This window comes from Psittacula echo (genome assembly GCF_963264785.1).
Source record: "Psittacula echo genome assembly, chromosome: 18".
Taxonomy (NCBI): domain Eukaryota; kingdom Metazoa; phylum Chordata; class Aves; order Psittaciformes; family Psittacidae; genus Psittacula; species Psittacula echo.
Genome location: NC_137754.1, coordinates 3,540,193 through 3,562,927, shown reverse-complemented (window position 1 = coordinate 3,562,927; position 22,735 = coordinate 3,540,193). Strand labels below are relative to the sequence as shown.

General features: G+C 44.4%; 1 protein-coding gene across 7 annotated transcripts in view; it reads right to left on the bottom strand.

The window, feature by feature from the left end:
• Positions 1 to 21,124, bottom strand: part of GRAMD1B (GRAM domain containing 1B) — a gene marked incomplete at both ends in the record, with an annotated part of 79,989 nt that extends 58,865 nt beyond the window's left edge. For 5 of the 7 annotated variants that reach the window (XM_080631520.1, XM_080631519.1, XM_080631522.1 and 2 more), the window contains 2 exons: positions 9,576 to 9,653; positions 20,766 to 21,124. In XM_080631520.1, coding sequence (XP_080487646.1) covers positions 9,576 to 9,653; positions 20,766 to 21,124 — 437 coding nt within the window. The remainder of the gene's footprint in view (positions 1 to 9,575; positions 9,654 to 20,765) is intronic. The other 2 variants (XM_080631524.1, XM_080631525.1) reach the window with 2 other exon arrangements.
• Positions 21,125 to 22,735: the final 1,611 nt, after the last annotated feature.

Below are 22,735 nucleotides of genomic sequence, written 5' to 3'. Positions count from 1 at the left end.
ATCAAGATACTCTGAAATACCATGAAGTAGCAGGTCACATCACACCATAGCCTCATACCTTAATAGAACAAGATTTTCACTGTGGATAATGCTGAGCATCTGATCTCTCAAAATCAAAGTGAAGTGCCTAGTAGCCAAGACCCTTTGAATCCTTGTAACTTAGAATTCTTTCAAGTACATTGACTAAACCTTTATATGGACTCCAACAGCCTTCAGTCTTCGGGCTGGCATTGCCTAAGGGATAATCCATAGAGACACATAGGTAGCACACCAGAAAAACAAAGCCTTCTGCACTCATCTGGACCCATGGAGTGTCTAAATGCAGTATCCAATCATATGTTTCAGATAAATGGGTGAAAACCTTATAGCAAGAATATAAACCGGAAAATATTGGCTTTAGGAATACAAATCCTAGAGGAATGACTGCAAATTCATCAGGAAGAAAAAGGTCCTACATTCCTAAAACATGAGAGAGAAGAAAGTAGCTAAAGCAGGGGCTCAAGACCCAGGTCCTAAACACAAGCTTCCAGTTTGCAGAGAGCTGTTTCAGATGAGCAGTGAAAGCTTCCCATAGTCACTACCCTTTTGCATGTTTGAGGGGTCTTCCAGCAGCAGTGGCACTAGCAACAGGGTAGAACAAAGAGCAGCAGGCTGCAAAGAGGAATACAGTACAGAAGATGCCCCAAAAGCACAACGCAACAGCCTGCTCGAGCTCACATGAGGAAGGGAGCACTTACATGTTTAAGCCTGAAGCAAAGATTCTTTCCCAGAGCAGAGAAATAATGAAGTCTTACAATGCTGGAAACTTTATAGCTAGACCCATATCCCTCAGGCAAACCCATATGACATGTGGCCTGCCATTTAAATAAGAGGAGGTGATCTGGGAGAGAGGGAGCACATGAAGCATAGGGATAGAGTACTTGAGAGGGAAAACAAGCAGCAGAGAAGGCTGAAGGAAAAAGATTAGGTCAAACTTGCAGGAGAACAGGAAAATAAAGCAGAGGGACTCAAGGACAGACCTTGGCTTGTACCATTGCAGTGCCTGACCTTGCCACGCTGTATGGCACAGTGGGGAGACGCATGCTGCCGTCTTATCACCGAAATGCACAACAGATACGCTGCAAAGGCCAAGAAAGAAAAGGATGGGAAGACAAAGAACGAAAGAGAGGAAGGAAAGGAAGAAACACAGAGGTCAGTGAGCACTCACACGGTTACAGTCATCTGCAGAAATGGGGAAGTCTGTCCAAGTGCCAACGTGTTCCTCAGCAATGTGAGGAAGCTTCACTCCAGCAGCAAGGGAGCAGGACAGTGTTGGGGCGAATCCCAGCCCGTTTACATACACACAGTAGTTCTGGGGAAGAAAGCAGCCCAAAGCAGTGACCTCAGAATCCACGGTGGAAAATCACAATGCCACCACTGGGACAGCTCTTACTGATATTACTGGAGTCACTGCAGTTTGGCCCCAGAGAGGAGCAGTGACTAGGCTGATGAGAAGGCAGATCTATGGAGAGATCTCCAAAGAGCTTCATCTGCGCAAGAGGCACTGGTCTCCTTTCTATGCTCTCAGATTTCTTCCATCCCAGGCAATTCAATTTTAAAGGCACAGCTGCTTTTAAGTCCCTGCCAGATAATGCTGCTGCTATGGGATGAGATGCAAAAAACCCAAGAAAATTAAGACTTCTCTACTGAAACAAAAAGAATTTGAGGCTGTTCTTTACCAGAATGAAATTCTCAAGGCAAGAATTAACCAAGTACCACTGCTCTTGAACTAGACTGTCCATTACAGGTGGAAGCTAGCACAGCTTTTGTCCTGAAATGGGGAAGAAAACTGGTTTGAGCATCAGCACCAGCACCACCAGTTTTCTTCTTTGTGGAAAGCAGGGGCGTTCAGCCCAAAAGGGAGCCGGAGATAGAGTCCATAAAAGGGTGTTCCAAGCCCAGCTGACCCATTGCAAGGAACTAGTTCTGCTCCATGCTCTTTGTGCCAGGACTCTCTGATCCACTGACGCATGGAGCAGCCTGAGCAGCTTGGTCTGGGCTATCAGGTCACAACAAGAGACCCTGTACACTGCTCAATGATTAATGTGCCCCTTGCTTCTGCCACCAACAAACCAGCACTGATTAACACTTCTTCCCAGGGACACACGGTTGAGCTCCGATTCCCGTGTCCAATGCGCCACTAAATGGAGTTAGACTTTCAAGATGGAGAGGAGATTTGCAAGAAGCAGCAGGTAAGATACAGACTTTCAGGCATCTCTTTGTAAGGTATGTAACAGTTAACTTCCTCGTACATGAAGTAGCTATTCTTCACGCATTGCATTTCCAAACAGCATCTTATTTCCTATGGCCGTGGAACGCAGCAAGAATTAAGTCTGTACTTACCATCACCACATAATTCTCCTCCTCCCTGCCCCGTGTTGTTTCTCCTTCTTTATTTTGTGCTACAACTCATTTTGAGTGCTTGGTATTTCCCCAGTTAGACAGGCAACTATGAGGCGTAAAGACGCACATATTTTCCAGGGTAAGCATTGCAAACACTTGTGTGCACCAAAAATATACAGCACTAAAAGCGTGGAAGAGGCATGGTAAAATGTTTATGTGCTGGCTGTAAAGTTAAGGAAAAGCTGATTTGTTCAGGGACTTGCATCAGGAGCAATCCATACAATGGATGGCAGCTATCTCCAATGAGACTATGAGGATGTTTCACCAGACAAATCCAGACCAACTTGAATACCCAGTTCAGACAAATGGCCTTAGATTTTGGGGGAACTTTCCCCTATAGGAAAGCAATAAGAAGTGTCTCGCAGCTGGGTTTCAGAAAGAGCTGATGACTGCACTGTAAATGAGGGCCTGTAAAGGTCTCTGTAAGGGCAGAAGTACATGGATTCAAGCTAAAAACCAAAGCTATTCCCAGATCCCCTTCCACCACCCATACAACCTGCCGTGGTCTCAGGGGAAGCTGAGGCAGCAGCATGGGTCAACAGCCCTTTGTCCTCCAGCTGCACTCTGAAGCTTCAGCAGAACCATCTGTGCATTCAGCTTCCCTAAGCAATTGGCTAGAAAGCCAGGCCTATGAACAGTGATGCCAGCTCTGATTTAGATACCGTGGTCCCAGATTCCTAAGAATTGAAGTGGGAGAACTAAAAAAAATGCTGTAAAACATAAGCCTTCAGTTTCTGCCCTTCAACATATGCCAGTGCTGTCAATTTATTGGCTCAACAAGTGGGTTTTAACTTGCTTATCCCTGCCATGCAATGGATCCTAGGCAAAATTATTTCAGTAACACACAAACTAGATTTGCAGCTATTCTATCTTAGGGGGGGGAAAGAGGAAGAGACCTAGTTAAAGACTGAGAAAGTAACACAGAACTCGAGGGATATTTTGAGATGTACTTTTGTGGTGTTTGCCCACCTGTTTCCCCAAATATCCCCTTCCCATCACAAGGAAAAGAGGGTAGAAAAAGGAGACCTGAAAAAACATGCACCATCCCATCACATTTTAATACCACCTTTGTTTTGCTGCATCGTATTAATCTGTCACACTGCATCAGATGGAAGCAAGGAACAATGTACTTTGAGTGCTTTTCATTGCAGCGGGAGCACCCGGCTCAGTCACGACATGACTGACAGGTACCTCTTGGATTCTGATGATATCTCAGTTAAAATGTTCCCAGCATGAAGCAAGGTGGGTTTCTGTGACAGGGAGACAAAGAGGTATTGCCTACACCGTGTTCTTTTTGAGGAAACCCTGCAGTGATTTCTAGCATCGCTTCATTGCTATGAGTGTTATCAAGAAGAAGAGAGATAACTGGTACAGTTAAAATTCCCATACCCTTCACATTTAGGCATATGCAATGAAATAAGGACAGTTACAGCCCCTAGACATGTCCCAGGCTATATCCCAGCTTAAAAAGGCATCCCCATCAAAAAGGATGTGTTTTACAACTTGGGAAACTCCTGCCTAGCTATTTGAAGCCTGCAATACGGGTACCTGTGACACTGCATAAGCCTGGCCACATGCTGAGAGAAATAAGCATCAGGCTCCCTAGAAAATCCCTCTGCATCCTTGAAACTCCCTAGCTCCGAGAGGCTGAAATCAGGTAAGTTCTCTGAGACTAACTTTATAGCAGAAGCCCACAATGGCCTTGTCTGTCTTTACTGATCTTGCTTTTTTATTTAGTCAACAACTGGATGTTGTTCTCTGCCACTTTTCCACATGCTTCAGGAGAGCCACCAGTGCTCCACAGAGCTGGTGGGGTGACCACTGACTGAATTGCAGTTACACAACTGAAACCTCTGCACTTGGAAGCAGGAAGGAAGCGTACGGAGTCTGCCCAGTGTCTCAGATAAGGGAAAAGTGTGACGCCTCTTCACCTCCTCCTCATGTTCCCGAGCATCACGAGGTAGTGATGCACCCCTGTGAGGTCAGACCTCCTCTGCATTCAGTGATATGCAAGGCAAATCATGGTTTCTCTAATCTTAACTGACAATAGCCCAATAGAGACAGTGTCCCCACTGTGACAGTGTCAGTCTGTGGACTGATTGATCACTGTCCACTACTCTGGACAGTGATCCATTCTATTTTACTTTTCAGGATACCAATGAAGCTGTCTCACGAGTGGCAATCAGGTAACACCCAGAGGTATGATATTTGACTACATTTCTATAGATAACACAAAATTACCCTGTTATCAAGTTCGCTCTGAACTCTTCAGAAGTTCCATGCTCCGATGCACTGAGCAACAGCTACCACCAGGTACAGGAAAAGAACAAGGAAACAATCCTGCAAGGTCTCCTCTTTGTCTCTGGCCCCAGTAAGGCCAGAGGAGATGTATTTGTCCTCCCATACCCCTCAGAGTCATGGAGCAGGGAACAACAAGAGGGACTATCCACCTTGCTTCAAATCAAAGTGCCGTCCTTTTGTCTTAAGGAGACTGAATTGAGAACAGAGGAGATCACAGGTATAGTACAACATGGATGAATCAGATCCAATACAGCCTTACCTCCACCGACAGCAGAACACAGGCATACTCTGCGATTAACAGCCCATCTTCAAAAGACAAAACAATGTTGGCATATGAGAAATAGAGAGCAGGAGATATTTCCATTCACTGCAACTCTGCTGACAGTAGCCTATCTGGGAATCCAAATGGAAGAGGACTGATCTTAAGCTGCTCTTCTCTGCAGAAGAGAGTCAATGCTGGGGCTCAAGGAGCAGCACCAACCAGAAGGTGAAAGAGGAAAAAGGATACTAGCTCTGAACCTAAATATTACCCATCTTTCCTGCGTGACAAAGGAGACTTATGCCATTCTGATGTAGCTTTCTATTTAACATTATGTCAAATTGACTCAGTTTGGAGCTAGATGCAAACCCAAACTCACCCCAAAGTTATTGCAAGACCTCAGGGTTCCGATGCGGGGCCCTCTGAGAGCTCATTTGCCTCCAAGTCATCTCCACAACAAGGTCTTTACCACCACCTTTGAAAACCTCCCTAAAGATGATGCAGCAGCCATCCATCCATGATGGATAAAAGCTACTCAGAGATTTGATGAGTACTAGGATCCTTACTATCAAGGACTCAAAATTCACTCATCCCTTACAATGAGCACTGTTGGAAGGAACAGTGAGCTCACCTCCCCATATTTCACACTTACAGTAGGAAGCAGCAGCTGGCTTCTACTTAACCACCACCTTCACAACAGCATCCATTCCCTTTTAGTCCCATAAGGGTTTCTTAATACTGCAGAAGGCCTGCACCATGCTGTGGGGTTTGTTCCTTGCAGAAACATCACATCCAGACACACAAACCAGGGTGCCTTGGTTAACGCCTGCCCTCCCCTGTCAAGAGCAGACCAAGCACGCACAGCCACGCTTTGCTCCCAGTTCTCACCTATCTTCAGCAGCTCCAAGCAATGGAAAAAACCTTCTGCCCTCCCTGAAGCTGCAGAGGTTGCAAATCTCTGCTGTGCCTCCACTTGCAGGCAAGCAGGGGCACACTGTGTTAGCGCCTCTATCAAGGGGAAAGGGACACAGGCTAGGAAGATGCAGCATAAGCAAGCCCTGGGTACATAAATAAGATATGGTCTTCACCCTGACCTCTTACACACACCCCAAGGATGTCATTTTGGCACATGTTCAACGTGTGACCTCGGAATCCAGGCAGCCAACAATTTCTTATTCTCTCTGTCTTCAGCTGTTCCCTAATCTCCTTGCAAGCATCTTCTGTGAATTCTGAGCCATTGAGAAACCCTTTTTAGCTTATGCAAAGGAAAACCAAGTCCTGCAGCCCTGGAACTAGCAGAATAAGGTGCTGCACAGGTTAAGGGGCTAGTTAAGCTGCAGCCAAGATGTAGGACATATCAAACTCTGAGTTATCTTATAACTGCTCTTCCTTACTTCTTCCCATTTGATAGGGTCTCTGATTCAAGTATTACAAATTACATTTAATTGTTCAGGTAATTTTTTTATATGACCTCTTGTAAACTGCCACTCACTTCTCTCCCCTCCATTTCCCTAATAACCTATTGCTTTCCATCCTTGTACTTCTCATGCTCCCCTCTCTTCACCAGTTTGTCTCCTCCTTAGGCTGAATCTGAGAGTCTAAGGACCAGTTTTCCCTCTGATTCAGCAGCTTAACATTTACTCTTAATTGAAACATATTGTGCATCCTAAAACTGATGGGTGCCTCATGACAAACAACAAGTCCTTGGATCAAGCAGAAACAGGCTCATGAACTTGAACTTACTCTAGCTGAAAGCTCAAGGTAATATAACCTTGTCTCGTTACAGGGATTACAGAGCCTGCTGCGTGGAGACATCTCACCCAAGTCCGCATCCCAACTTTACCCACCCTTCGAGTCACTGTAAATCAAGCTGCTACTGTGAGCACAGTTATTTGGATACTCAGTAACTCAGCTCTGCCGCTCTCTCTGTACTTGATGTTTCAGCATGGGAGCAACTCAAATTAACTTCACCCCCTCTATATTCCTGTGAGGTAAAAAAGGAGTTCTCCTTATTTCATAAACAGCAACATGAAATGACTCAAGCTCACCCAAGCAATCAAAGAGCCAGTGACTGAGCCCTAAGTTCATACAAAACCTGACTCTTTCTAGCCTGTCCAACTAACTTCTCCCTTTATGGTTCTAAAAAGCCACTCATAAAGCACGCAGTTAGAGCTGTACAGACTCCCCTTCAGCATAAACCAGGCACAATAGATACAAGACAACTTACATGACTTTGTGGAAGGAAAGCTTTTTCCTCAGAGAAGATGCACACAGATGGCAGACCTGCTTCACTGTGCTGCAGGATGCCTTTTCAGGGGATGGGTTCTGGACCATGGCAGGACTTCACAATGCACAAGCCAACAGCAGCACTTGCTCTCAAGAGGAAGACTTGCACTGAATTCATCAGCAGGACAGAATTCTCAGTATTCCCTGAAAAGACCTGACGGTTGGAGCATGGTCCTTGGAAATCCATCACAGAGGAGTTAACTCCTAGCAGCACTCCTGGGTACGACTTTTATGGTAACAAAAGACATGTAGTTAAGATCTTTGCCATGCCTAGTCCGTATTCAGCCATTCTCAGCTATGTATTCCTCCCTTTTATCCCAGAATCAACTTTGCATCCCTTTACTTTTGGCTGCAGTAGCTTCTTTCAGCACTTTCCCAGCTGTATTGAGGTTGGTGCAGATCCTCCCTGCTCTGATCCTTGAAGTGCAGCACAGGCTCCTTCTGCCTGTGATATCGGAGGCAGCGTGCCAAGAGAAGGTGCACCTTTCAGTGCATACCACATGGTTTCTTGTTCTCCCCTCTTCTGCCCTACTCTGCTCAGCTTTTGTCACAGCTTAAGGACTGCTGAAAGCCTGGGTGGTTGTGGTTAAATACATTAGCAAAGGAGGGAAAAAAACAAGGTGGCAAAAGGCCCTTTACTAGTCCTTGTATGGATCATTTCAGGATCAGTATCCTCCTCCATGAAAACAGACTTAGTTGTAATTAAATCTAGGCAGCAGGAATGCTGCAGGTCCCCAATAAGCGAGGTCAGCAGGCTCAACATCCTCCTGGCTCTGCATAAATAGATCTGATTGTGCTGCACCTAAAACATGTCCCTTCCGGCCAGGAAGATATTCTTAGCACCGGTTCAAAGGCTTTAAAGTGCAGGCTTCCAGTTGAAAATTCCCTTCCTGCTATGCCCCATCTGAGTATTAACAAAGCCTAACCCTGTTTAATCAATGAAATCCCGGATCAAATGGTATAACAGCATGCATTACACAAAGAAAGCCCAGGTACGACAACCTAAGCACCCATCTGCTTTGCTGTCACATTCTGGTTGCAAACACCACTCACTGCTCAACTATACCAGGCTCCACAGCATCTGAGATTGGTAATTGGAGTGAAACATACGGAGGAAAGGTTAGCTGCAACCACCAAGTGCTAATTCTGAGCCAAACTCTGTTGGGTATTAATTAGCTCTTCAGGGTCAGGATGTTCTCTCAAGTGAGTCAATTCCTCAGGTGCCTACTCAGTTCTTATTCAGTCCATTGGCCTCTGATACCATAGCAGGGAACAGGAGGTTGGTAACCATCTGACTTACTACACAGTAAGAAAGAACTCTGACCTCAGCGATAGCTTATGTGGAATCACTGAGTAACAGACCTGAAACAACACTCTTCCAAGGGACCATGCCCGGATGCAAGCCTGAAGAATGGAAAACGCCATATTCAGATGCTTCTTGTAATCCACTGTGTGGCAGCACAAAGGAATCAGTTCCTAAATCTCAGCATATGCCCTTCTGTGGGCTCATTATAACCCCCAGTCACAAGTTAAGTGAAATGAAGCATAACTCCACTGTGCAATGCAGAAACAAAATAATGGGTATTTCAGAAACCAAAGTCCAGTGTAACTCTGAACCCAAGAACATCAGTAGGGAAATAGGCCTGGTAGTAGCTTAGGACTCATAGTTCACACACAGCAGAAGAAAATGAAGCAGATTCAGGCTCAAAAGATGAACTACAACACAGAGCTAAACTCAATCATCTGGCTGCAAGCAAAGCAACAACAATAAATCATGCACCAAAATAGGCATTGGGTTTTCAACAGCTTTTGTGCCAATGCTGCAATTTGAAGTAGTCATTAATCAACCCAAAGTACAAGGAACTTGAGTTTCTTCTAGAACTTCACAGCAGCTCTCACCCAGCTGAGTTCTAGATACCTCAACACTGTCGCAACACATCAGAAGTGAAATACAACAGCCAATCTTAATATTGTCTATGCTGAGGACAAGAACCACATACAAAGACCCACTTCGGTATTTTTAAGCATCAGAGCTGCTAAGCATCAATGCACATCTACAGTACTGAGGAATGGGTCTCAAGAGAAAAAGCAGGTTACTACAGGAGTTGGATGCCTTTGTCCCACAAGTTCTACTACGTTTTTTTAGACACTGATAAGACCAATGTAAATCACAGATTTTGTTGAACAGCTCTGAGAAATACAGGGACAATAAGGACTTCAACCAGCCCAGCCCATGTAATCTCACTGAGTGGTTCCAGCCTTTCCCCCCATTCAGTCACAGTCTTACCTGTCGTCACGCATATAAGGGCTCAAGAACCGGGACGAGTCATCATCGTGGCTGCTTTGCTGGCTGCTCTGCTGACTGCTGCAATACAAGGAGGAAAACAGAAGCAATTATATTTGCTTAAGTCCCTATGAAACACTCTGGTCGAAACACAGAACAAGAAAAGATTTATACTTCGTATCTGGGGGTGCAAAGAAAAAGTAAGTTCATATCTGATTTACAACAGGCATGAGTGGTTTGAAGCCTCTTAACCTTTTAGTGACACTTTCCTCAGAGCTTTCTGCAATACAGAAGTGGCGCTGCACATTGCCTATACACTGCTTCACCATGCCATTCCCGTTTATTACAGCTTTACACTCAAACACCGCACTGCTGCAGCCCCTCTTCTAGGCAGTGGGACAAAAACGCTGTTAAAACAAACCTGCTGAGGATGAGCGGCCAACAGTTTATTCTGGTGGAGAGTTGCGTGCAGAGCCCACAAGATGTCACTCTCCACCTTTAAATGGGTGTTTTGGGGCGGTGTGTTTAATCCCTTCCTTTCATTTCTATGGATGTTAGCCTTATTCCCTCCTAGCAGCCTCCACCTGCTCCTAGGACTCATCAGGCTTCCTGCTGCTCATTTCTACAGCTTCATTTCGTTGCAAGAGCTTTCCTTCTGAGCAGTAAATAGACCTGATTCTGCCTTCAGGTAATAGACTGCAGCACAAAGAGCAGATGTGCCCAGAGCTAGCTTCAATTTGATTTCTTGGGGTACCACTGGCTATAGAGTCATGGCAACACAGCACAAACTGCACAGTCCCACCTAGGACACTGTGTACACATGCCTGAGCACACAGGCTGTGCTAAAAAGGCTGTGGTTCCACTGTTGGAAGGACCTGGACTGTTCAAATAAAACTAGTTCAAGGTATACATACACGTGCTTGCAATCACAGCTTACACTGTGCTGTACACTGATCACATCACACTGCCCAAAGGCACAGAAATACAAATACAGTCCCCAAAAGCACCAAACTGCATCTTTTCCCTCTAAAGAGCAATAATTCTCAGCCAGCAACATGTAATTTTTTTGGCAAAACATAGTACTAAAAGACTGCCTGTTTAGAACATGAGGCAGAAAACTGCACCTTACTCAAGACAGGAAGGAGAACAGGCTGAAGCTCTCAAAAGAAAGTAATGAGGGATCAGTATTCATAAAGTCATTGAAAAAGTGATACGAAAATTAGCCTTTGAAGTTGGACATAGAAACCCATAAAAACCTCATGTAACATTTATGCCTTTCAGCTACAAAGTACGTGCACTGCATGGGAGACAGAGGCGTGCATCTCGCATGGGCACATTCACACAACCCCACCGAGCATACTTGGCTTGTTTCCCCATTGCCCACTGTATAGTTTTACCATCAGAGCCAAGACAGGTAAACATTTTTGCTCCAGCCTCTCAGCAAGGGGACAGATCTAATTTTCTGCTCCTACACCCACATACTTACTCATTCTTTTCTTCAAGTGTCTCACTGTAGAAAGAATAATCAGAGAATATTGGCTTCGAGCTACAAATCAACAGCTGGGTAAGAGCAACATGCCCCCAAAAGCAAAGAAACATCTTTCCTATGCTTCTGAGCTTAATTACAGCCCAGTGAACTGGTTTGGAATGAGCACAAAGGGAACCACACTTTCCCTCCTAACTCAAAGGAATTGTCACCCTTTGGATATGAGAAAGGGACTATTTCTGTTTCTTCATAAAAGAAACCCTCCCACAAGAGTTTGCCATTTCCATTGAGATCAAGTAAATACAACAAAACTTACCAAAGGAAAATTCCTGCTATCACAGCCCAATGATAGCACCTTCAGTGCTGGTAATCCCATGTGAAAGTTTACTTATGGACAGGTATACAAGATGAACCTTAGACCCTTTCCTGCTCACCCACCCAAGAGTAAATTCCTCCTTCAGAAAGTCCTCTAAATGAAGGTTTAAAATTTAAACAAATCCTGTTATTGCGACACCTTGCAAGGCAAGACCTTACCCCTATGAATGCAAGCAATGAAACCAACTCCGACCAGGAGAAATCAGTTTTTGTCTCACCTATTTGCCACAATCAACATGAGCTGTTTCACTCTGTCCTGGTTTAGCAGTAGCAGTCATTTTTTCTACTGGTGCAGTGCTGTGTTTTGACTTTCGACCTGGGAATAATACTGATAAAGCCGATGTTTTCAGTTGTGGGTCAGAATGTTTACCCTGACCAAGGACTTTGTGAGTCTCATGCTCTGCCAGGGAGGAGGAGAAGCCGGGAGGAAGCAGGGACAGGACACCTGACCCAAACTAGCCAAAGAGGTATTCCATACCACAGCACGTCATGCCCAGGATGTAGAACTGAGAGTTCCCGGAAGGGCTGGATCATGGCAGGGTGGGGGTGAGGTACCGGTCGGTGAGCGGTTGTATTCTCTTGCTTGTTATTTCCTTTATCATTATTACTATTAGTGGTAGCAGTAGTGATTTGTGTTATACCTTAGTTATTAAACTGTTCTTATCTCAACCCGTGGGAGTTGCATTCTTTTGATTCTCCTCCCCGTCCCTCCAGAAGCGGAGGGAAGAAAGGTGTGGGGGGGGGAAGGAGACTGCGTGGTTCTGATTTACGGCCTGGGCTTAAACCACGACACACTCCAACAGTGTTTTGCATGGGAGCTTTGTGAGCTTTCCACAAAGAAATGTATTTCAACATTCTGAATATTGGACAGCAGAGGTGTTTAAATGCCATGAAGTGTAGAGAGCAGCTGAAATGCAGGGCCTATTGTTTTATTATGCTTTCCAGTCCTTCTTAGGTCGACCTGCTTTTAAGGTGACATTGTCCCTTTGAGACTGTATAATAAGTTGTTGTTGTTATACTGGAAATAATATGAGATAAGGAAGGTCTGATCTGTGCTGAGCAGTAGTATAGGGGAAGCTTTCAGGTACACTTATGTCAGTTTTGTACCTAAAAGAGAAGGCCAAAAGCTGGTTCAAAATCTCAGGAAATCAGCAAAACAACCTTATCCCATTCTAAAACTCCGCAATGAAAAACCTGCATTTGGACAAGGGTTAAACTTTTGGGTACACAGGCACAGGTTGCCCCTTTCTCTATTATGATTTCAAAGACACTAAACATCAAGGCTTACACCATGTCGTTTTGGCTCAATTCTCATGCAAACATTCAGACTTATAACATTACTTACTACTATAGACGTTAAGAGTTTTAAGAACAGATTAACCTTGCCTTTAACAATTAAAGCTTGGGACTCTACCCCCACCACTCTTCCATCTCACTGCTCCCAAACAATTTACCCAAGCAGCCAAAGTACAGAGGAAATATTTTCCCTACTGACCAAAACAAGTGTTCTCATCACCCCCCACTGTTCAAATCAGTTGTGCACTATTTGCAAGACTTCTGTATACTGAAGAGCACTAAGAGTCAATTTTACAGTGGAAGGAGCCCTATACTCTTTGAGCAACAGTGTACCCCAATAGATGTATAAAGCAAAAGAGATCCTCAAGATTAAATTTGTATTCAGTGTTGTACTTCTTGTTCTCTTAATATAATCTCAGTTGCCAGTTCATCTTCCCACATCAGAAAACCCAATCGCCACTGCTGTACCAAAGAAATACATTCCTAAGACTGCTTGTTCTAATACCTTCCTTCTCTACCATTTTTAAGTTGTTACAAGTCTTAGTTTTTCTTGACTTCATGACCCATGTACACACACATATACTTAGATGAACACTCATGAGACAGTAACACAGAAGAACGAGGTTTACTAACTCTCACCAGAAGTGAACATGAACAGACTGAAGATACTGAAACCACTGCAAAACTTGCTTTTGTGACTTAAATCTTTGAGCCAAAAGCCAGATTTTGTACTATTCTTATCTGCCTGCCTTTTTTAATAAGCCTCATTTTATTCCGAGATCTCAGTCTCTGAATGATAAGGCAGAGTCAAGGCCTCTAATTTTATGCATGAATAGGCTTTTAAAGCTAAACAGGTTTTCTAGTAGAAGGTATTTGTCTGGATTTCAGAGTTCAGACACCCAGGCCAGTGTTCACACAGTAGAAGCATTCTGGGACTTATATAGCCTCCAGATGTGGATGATAAGTCCACCACACTTTTATATCTGCACGTGTGGTTTATTCAGTGGAAATGTCTTTCAACAGCGATGGATGAATGGGGTGAGCAAACAAAGGGGAAAGAAATGGCTGTGTCCTGGAAGATAGACTCAGCTAATGAATTTGGAGAATTACCCAAAAATCCGTGGCCTTCAGAAGGCTATTGTTACCCACAGCTATTAGCTACATTGCCAGGGCTGAACCCACATGAATATCTGGCATTCATTTTGCTTCATTAACCCCTGCATTCATAAGGCTTTGGCTTCAGTATTAAGCATTCCCAAAAGGAGAATAATAGACAGTTGACACATTCTTCAATGGCTTTCAGCAACTGTGGCAACAGTTTTTGGAACTAAAAGCCACTATTATATGAACTATGATACATTAATATTTCCATTAACATGGATTTGGGAACTAAAAGGTATGCAGGTTATAATTAATGGAACACTGAACTTGCATCAAGGTCTCTGTTACAATTTACAAAGCTTTTTGGCTATTTGAGCACTCAGCTCTTTTCATCCTCACAGCTGTAAGCACAAAGGCTTGAATTTACCTGCCTTCAAGTATACCACAAAGTGACCAGGACTTTGGAAGAACTATGACCACAAGCAGCATAGCAGTCCCAATATCTGGTGCAAGTTATGGTTCCTTCCAAGCTGGCAAAGAAATTAAACACACTATGCCTGATAAATGGTATTTAGTGTCAAAATCAATAGTATTTTAAGCCAAAACTCTCTTTCAATTAAGTCTAAATGATTCGTTATGAAAAAGGAATATTTTAGACAGCGAATCCCATGATATGCAAGCAATTTTCATTTGAAAACTCTCCTGAGAAGTGTTTCTGCCCATCTTTCCTTGGCAACATGAACAGGGTAATAACACTAGATTGAACTTCAAGCCTCAGGTGTGCCAAAAGAAAAGGTCTCTCAGTGCTTTCCCACAGGAGCTTGTCAAAGACTAAACAACTTTATCTTTCCATTTCACCCTCCTGCTCTGCTCATCCTTCTCAGAACACATCCCTCCTTGTATTTCTCATGAAACAGCAGAAATAGACCTCCCGGTCCCAGCTGCCTAACAGCACCTCTTTGTCCTAGGCAAATCAAATTCCTGTCATCAAAAGCACCATGTTACCATGGTTGCATGGATACGTTAATGTCTGTGCCATTACAGATGTCAAGAAACTGTCAGGTGAAGGGGAAGGAGAAAAAGATAGGGGACCAAATTGGAAATCACTGACCTAAGTTCCAAGGGATAACAGCCTCCCTTAGCATAAAGGGCTGTCCTTTGACAGACCTAAAGCTCTGAGTCTGGATTGAAAGCAAATCACCTGCAGTGATGCAGCTTTCCCACAGGTGCTGCAAGTTCCCACTCTCAACATACAAAGTTCTCAGGGGAAGCATATCCTCACCACTGGAGGCAGCAAGCTAACATCAGGCTTTATTAAAAAAGCTAAGGAGGACTCATGTGCAGCAAAGTGTAGCTGCTGAACGATAGCAAGCCCTATGGGAAGCGGGTACCACAGCATTACCGAGGATCACAGCATCCTTTGTTTACACAGCCTTGCTCTCCATGCAAGGACTGCCCTTCTTCATAGAAATAGGTGCAAGCACCCTGTTTCTGACTACATTTCATTGAAGCTGAAACGGGAACCTAAGAGGAAAACTTGTACCCAAGCTCATGCAGTGACTCAGTAAGACAAATGGCAGGCAGAGCCAAAAGGTGAAATTTCAAGTGCCTTGTTTTAACCTAAACTTAAAGCACGCATTACCTGGAGCCAAATGTGTTGCCAGCATTCCCAAGAACCAAAAGGGACACTTCCTACTCCAGAGCTTCATATCTTTTTAATAACTCAGTTTCATTAATGGGGGATTTACAGCACTGTTTAGTCTAAAACCAGTTAGAGAGCCAGAGTGTGACTGTAGTAGAATCACCTTTCCTTGCTGGAAAACATTGTAGATGGGCAAGTTTTCTCCTCTCACTGCATTCATTTCGCTAATGAAAACACCAGCATCAACCTTCACAGCTGTAAAGGCAAGCCCTTTCATCAACATCCCATTCAACAATGAACAACAGGCATCTCCAGTTTCAAAACAGTCTGGTGGAAAACAACTGTGGTAATGAACACGATGATTTAATTGTTAAATACCATTGACAGGCACAGCACTGTGAAAGACATCACATTCAGACAGTCCAATGGTAAATATTTGCTGACTAGATAAGACCAACAGCAACGAAGTTCCAGGCTGTTTGTAAATCAATCAGTTTTGATACTCTTGTGTCACTGGTCATCCTAAAGCACACAGATACTGAAAGGAAAACCACAAACTACTGCACAAAGGCAGGAAGATGCAGCCACAAAGAAAAAAGCTGGTGGAATTCACAGCCACTTGGCACACATTATCACGAACAAGTGACAGAAAGCCTGCAATCACAGCAAACAGTACACCAGTACTCTTCATCAGAGATAGGCATGCAGCAACCTGAAAGATCAGTTCAGTGCAAGCACAAATTAGGTCTCATTTGAACTTGCAGGCTCAAAAAGGAACCAAGTTGCTATTAAGCCATCATTCATGCCCTCTGACTTTTTAGATTAGAAGAGATACCACAGAAATGGACGTTTGTGCTTATGGACTTTCTGAAGCTACCAAAAGCCAGAGAAGATGAGCTGCTTTACTACAGAGAGCTATGTAAAAAATAACCCTTTTCCTGGTTTTGCTTTGAAGATGCAGAAAAGTAGAGAATCCAGTACTAAATATCCAACTATGTATTCAGGTTCCAAATGCAACCCATCAGATATACACTACATTTAAAGCTTTGATTTCTGGAGATGTGTGAAGACAATTAACAAGGAGAGATGTTGTCCAAAAGCATGGGACGGTATTAAAACATGTCACAATTTCTGCCAACATTTCAGAACACACCATGCCTGACATTTGTGCTCCCAAAAGCCCCAATTAACCAGCTCCAGCCACAAGCAGAACAAAAGAATGCAACCCATTTGCCTCTTCCATTATGAAACCCCCAGGAAGCTGCCAGTTCCTCACACAAATGAGGATCTTGTCGCAACTTCCAAAAGCAATCCCAGGACACACACATCTATCACTTCCTGCAGCGGCTTGCTGGGTTTCTAATGAAAGCGAAGCCCCACTTCCTCTCCTCTGTCCTAAACCAGAAACATGAAAGCTCTTAAAAGCCAGGGAAACCGAGAACTACAAAATGTACACAGTTACTCATTGTGCAGCTTCCTGGAATTGTATAGCACGAAGCGAACAGAAGTAGAATCCACCAAGGTTTTGTCTATGAAACCTCTATGGCTGTGTGTCCAGCAGCCCAAGAAGCCTCCATCTCCCCAGCATGTATCTTTTCCTAAGGTAAGATGGAATACTTCTAGTAATATATTTCAGGTTTACATCTTAGAAGCATTCTAGGATAGGTCTTGCTCTTTAGCTGAACTTGTCATTTAGGACTTCAATAAGTGTTTCGAGCAGAAGACCAAACTGAGGCTGTTCTGAGACAATCTATTCCCCATTGATCCAACAAAATCCACAGCCAGTTTTACATTCTTTGGAGCACCAATGTTTTTAATGTCACCGTTACCTAGTCTGGAGGCTGCAACTGACCAAACATTTATCCTTAGGACAAGCATCAACAAAAGACAAACTGAGTGATCTTGGAGCTCAAGGGAAAGGGATGTCTAGCATCAGGACTCAACAGCTTTCAGGACCTCCCATGAGAGCATATTCTGCAAGGAATAACAAAAGCAAACCAGGATACAAACCATTTACCATCCTTGGCATTCTTGTCCATTTCTCCCCTCATAGGGGAGCGCATTAGTAGAGTCTCTGCTCAGCATGAAAGCCTCACAGGAAACTGTTCAAGAACCAAATATTTCCCATACCTCACCTATTATATATGTACTGTTGTTGAGCATTAATACAGGAGCCTAAGTCAGGCAACGGTGGCACAGGGCTCATCTCATTCCAATACTGATCTTAAGCCAAAAGGGGAGCACTCCTTTAAGCCCAAGTGATCTACCCTCTCAGCAGCTCTTGTCTTTAACATCGAGAACCAAATGCTGCTAATCTCTGAAACTACAAGGATGACTAAGTAGTAAATAATAAATTAAAGCAGATGGACCTTCACATCCCCACATCAATAATGCATACTCATTACATACATATAAAATGCTAACAGATTGCATCTACTAACCTATGAGGAAAGAAACATCATCATGCCTTATGAAAAAAATCTGTGCACCTGTGAGCAGGGATCCTGCTTTATAAAGCTGTATGCAGGTAAATAACTTCTATCATTACCTGGGCAGCAAATGATGGATGAGGAGGATAGGTAAGCTGTCTGCATCCCTTACAAAAATCATGCTGTATCGTCTATATAGGCCTCTGGAGCACCAAACGTGGTACAGATCATCATGCTTTTGTACAAGGACAAAGTACAGGGAAACTCCTACCCCTGAGAAATGGCTTCTTTCTGCTCTTTCACCTTGAACAAAACTGTATCATAGGCAAGCCAAGCTCTTACAGGCCATCTCTGCTGTTTAATAAAAACAACCAGCCTCTCTTCTGCTTTGTCAGCCACATAACAGCTTTTAGAGAACCAGCAGGTAAACAAGCCTTAACATCATCCAGGCTATTAAAAACTAGCCACTGATACAGAACATTGTGTAGGCTGGAGTTTCTGGATGACAAAAGCAGCCAGCCTTCATCAGACCTGGAGCTTTACAGACAGCATTGAGTCCTGAAAGCATTTGTTTATTTACTTGGATGCTTACTGTATGCTAATGGTCACAGAGCTATTGCTCTTGCTCAGGGGCATGTGAGCAACACATGCATCAGTGACACAAGTCAGCTGGTGCACAGTTTGCTCTCAACTACCAGCTTTCCCGGGAAAACCCTGCCATGCAAACAGGCGCAATCTGGCCACATCATGGGGTAAAGCTTATTGGACTCCAAAATACCTATCAAACTGCTACATAACAATTTAATTAGAAAGAGGGAGTGACCGGAAGCAAACTGCATTCATCCCTCTGGTGGGAACCATACGCGATGTGGCCACCTTTTCCAGGTGGATATTAGGAACCTATGTACATAATAGTGTGCCCTTGCTCCTAGGTAGATGCATGGCACACTGACCACATTGGGGATCCCTGTTACGATAGTGTTTAATTGAACTCTAATTAAGTTACTCAGCTGGACACTGAGCATCATCACTGTCACTCAACCCTGAAACAGGGCTTGGTGGAAAAAACACTGGACAAAACACTTCAGCCTTTTCTCTATTACAATAGCCCCTGCTGGCTTTAAACAAACTCAGTACAGTAAATAACATTACAAACAGCAACATCATAATGAAACAGCAGCAAGAAAGAGCCAGTGCTCTGGATGACCAAGTGTGAAGCAGAAGAAGGTAGACAGGCAATATCTATCTGCTTTACATAAAGGCAGCTTCCTGCCCCGTATTTCAGAACAGGGTTGCACATGCCTTGGGGCACAGCAGGGCTCACACCACAGTACCAGCTGCAAGTCTCCTTCACATTAATGCCACAGCATCCTTCAGGTTCATCACTCTGTGATTAACTCCCTATAGATTCTGCCCTCTCCGTGTTGTTTCCATGCCTGCTGAGTTTTGAGAGCCCAATGATGATCTCTGTGTTCTACAAGCCCAGAAGCTCAGCACAGTCACCGGCAAACTGTTCGGGTTTTTTCCTTTGGACTGGAAAGGGAAAAATTCCATTTGGAAACATCATGTTTCCCATTGCAGAAGATTCAGAGCCTGCTACATGCGAAGGAAGAGGTGCCATGCTGGCTCTGGTATGCTAATGCCACCTAATCAGTCAACCTCTTCAGCTTTTTTCCATTCATGCTTCAAAACCATAACCAGGGTTAAGGCAGAAATGTCTCAATGGTGAATTAGCAGAAAGCTGTCATAGCCATGGAGATACCATGTGAGCAAGAATGGACGAAGTTTCCTTATGCACTTGCACTGAAACATGTTCTGGCCTCTGTCTCAAACACACCACCAATGAATCCAAATTAAATCCTTCAGCTGAAAAGCCATCCTTCAGGCTTGAACTTTGTGATAGGGCATATGCATTATCTTCCCTGTTTGCTAAGCTATAACTGAGTCATTACTTGTATCACCACACTAAATGAAAATTAGTAATATTCATCAACCAAGAGATGTCCTTCAATGGTAACTTCATGTTTTTATTGATGAAAGTTCCCCAAAACTAATTGGGGTGGATTAGTATAATATTAGCGTCCTATAAGCACTTAGGCAACACAGGCAGCGAGTCAGTGTAGTCTGTTGAGTGCAGAAACAGCAAGAGACAAGTTTCTGTTCTTATGGAAGTGCAGTACATGCTTTCAGGCATAAATACACATATAGGCTGCATGGGGGTTCCAAAGCTACTAAAGAATAATTGCCCTATGCGAAACAAGCATCAAGATTTATACAATGCACTCATTTCTCAGAGAAAACTTTAAGTGCCTGGTATACTGTGGGTCTTCAGGAAAGGTAGATTATCCCACTCTCCCATTAGAGGTTAACTACACTGTATACCCTGATGTACTGATACTTGTATCCCCTGATAGCACCTGCAGAGAGTTACATACAGTATAGCTTTGTCTTTGTATGGCCACACAATAACCCCCTTGGCATTAATTTTCCTGTGTTGACGAGCTCTTCGAGTTCTTCGCTAATTATGCATCCCCTTTGGAGCCAAAGGACTGAGTGACTTTCAACTCTGGAAAGGAACCAAGAACTGACATCCTGACATGCAGACCCACCTGCTAGGCACAAGGACTATTGTCCTCACAGTCTCCCAGTATCAGAGGCAGAATGGATGTCAGAGAAGGTTGCACATAAGGATTAGGCCATCACCAGCAAGCCCCATTAACTACATTACCCATTCCAGCCAATAGGCGAGGACAAAGTCCCAGGGAGAAGCACTCCACGGTTTCTAGGGGAACAACAGACCCTCCCTACGTATTCTGGACATGCTCCTCTTGGAAGCAGGGAAGGGGAAGTGTCCCAAAACATACCTGCTCTCACTGTATTCCTTCTTCTCTCTCACACGCAGCCACTTCCGAAGGAGGAAGCGCTTGCGCCGTGGGGAAGCACTGGGTGTGGAGCAGTTGGACCAGGGTGTGTCCTCATCGCTGGAAGGGGTGATTTCAATGGATGGGAGCTGCAGGTATTCCTTGCTGGAGGATGGATCCTGATAGCTGCAGGCCTCCAGGCTCTGCTCCTGCACATTCTTCATCCTCCTCATCTTGAAGCGCTTCCTGCGCAGGGTTGGGGTGGACGAGCTGGACCAGGCAGAGCCCCCCTCCACCACCTGCTGCTCTGGGACTTGCAGTGCTGGGAGCTGCAGGGTTTCTGTCATGTTGGCAGCTGGCATCAGTTGCCCTTTCTCCTTCTGCTCCCACCCCCAAGCACTCTAGCTCTGATCCCGGTGTAAACCACACCACGACACTGCGGCTTGCCTTCCTCCTCCCTCACCCGGTCCAGCACTGCCCTCCCTCTCAAGCAGGAAGCCCCATGTTCTGCACGTGCTTTCATTTAACACACAGCAGGGTAGGGATGTTCAGGACAGACATGCCACAAGGGAAGCCAGTGTCAAGTTTTTCTCCTTCTCCTCTCTACAAAACAAAGTCCCTCCCCTGCCTGGTCTCTCTCATAGCAGGTTTAGCACCGAGACGAAGGTTGCCAGCAACGATTTGGCTCACTTTCAGCTTCTTCCCCCCCAGTCCCCCTTTGCCTTCTGTCTTCTTTGCCTAATGTTGGCTCAGGAAAGCAAATCTCCTGGGGCTGTGCTAGGAAACTCAGCTTTGGTCTTCTCAAGAGACGAAGCAAGTATGGAGTGGAGCGGCGTGGAGCTGTGAGGAGGTCAGAGAGAGAAACAGAGGGAGGGAAGCAACAACACTAGATAAAAATCAGGAGAAAGAGGAGCAGGAGCAGCATGTTCTTTTCCTGTAGCCGGTAAAACATATGCAGGCAGCTGTTGCAAGTGGAACCGCACTCTTAATCCCAAGGGACAGGGTTTATATTACCAAATATGCTGCTGCTGCAAATCAACCGAATGAAAAAGGCTAAGACGGCAATAATAGCCCTCTGCAGAAGGCAATTGGATAGGCTTTCTCCTTGTCCCACCTTCCTGCTCCGCCAGCCCAGCCCATGGAGGGAGGGAGCAAGCAAACTTGGACTTTCAGCCTTCTTTCACAACTAGGTGGGGGGTTTTTAGTCCCCATTGACTGCTCACAGAGAGGACAAGGGCCTGAGGAAAAGCTATAAAGCAGTAGCAGCATGTGGCACCAGGACTGGGAGCCTGGTCGGCTTTATAGCTCAGGTTCACATACGAGTGAAAGCTGATTAAGTTCTTGGAGAGCAATGCTGCTTCCAAAATGACAGTGGGTGATGGATGGTCGCAGGTCCAGGAACCAACAAAGACACCACATAAAGACAAGCAGACATACAGAGCAGATTTGAGACCAGGAGAAAGACACACACTAAAACAAAAGACTCCCAGGCATTTAACATGCTAAGGAATCTCTACCAAGAGTCAAGCAGCGGGAGGAAAAGCAGCCTCAGGACAAGAACCAGTGTGACATTCTCCATCAAGACCCCCTGAATGAAGCTGTATTTTCAGGTGGAGAAGTGACATAACTTGTATTCTCTAAGGAAGTGACTAGAATTCAGCTGCATGGATTTCAAGTGTGCTCTCAGGAAAAACAAGCATCCCTAAATCACAGCTTCAGTTTTCATTGTTCAACAGCCTGAACCTTTAAAAAATATTAGTTTAAGGTTAGAAAATATTTGTCAACCCAAATCAAAATAGTTGTCCTTGTATGGGTTGCCTTGGTTGTGTTTGAAAATAAACTTCCCAAGGACTTTGAACATCAAAATCTACCATCTAGGACACAGATAACTAAGGACATCAGATACAGATTTATAACAGCAGGACAAGGGAGAAGGAAGCATTTCAATAGCATGTTGTATTGAGGTTTTCTAG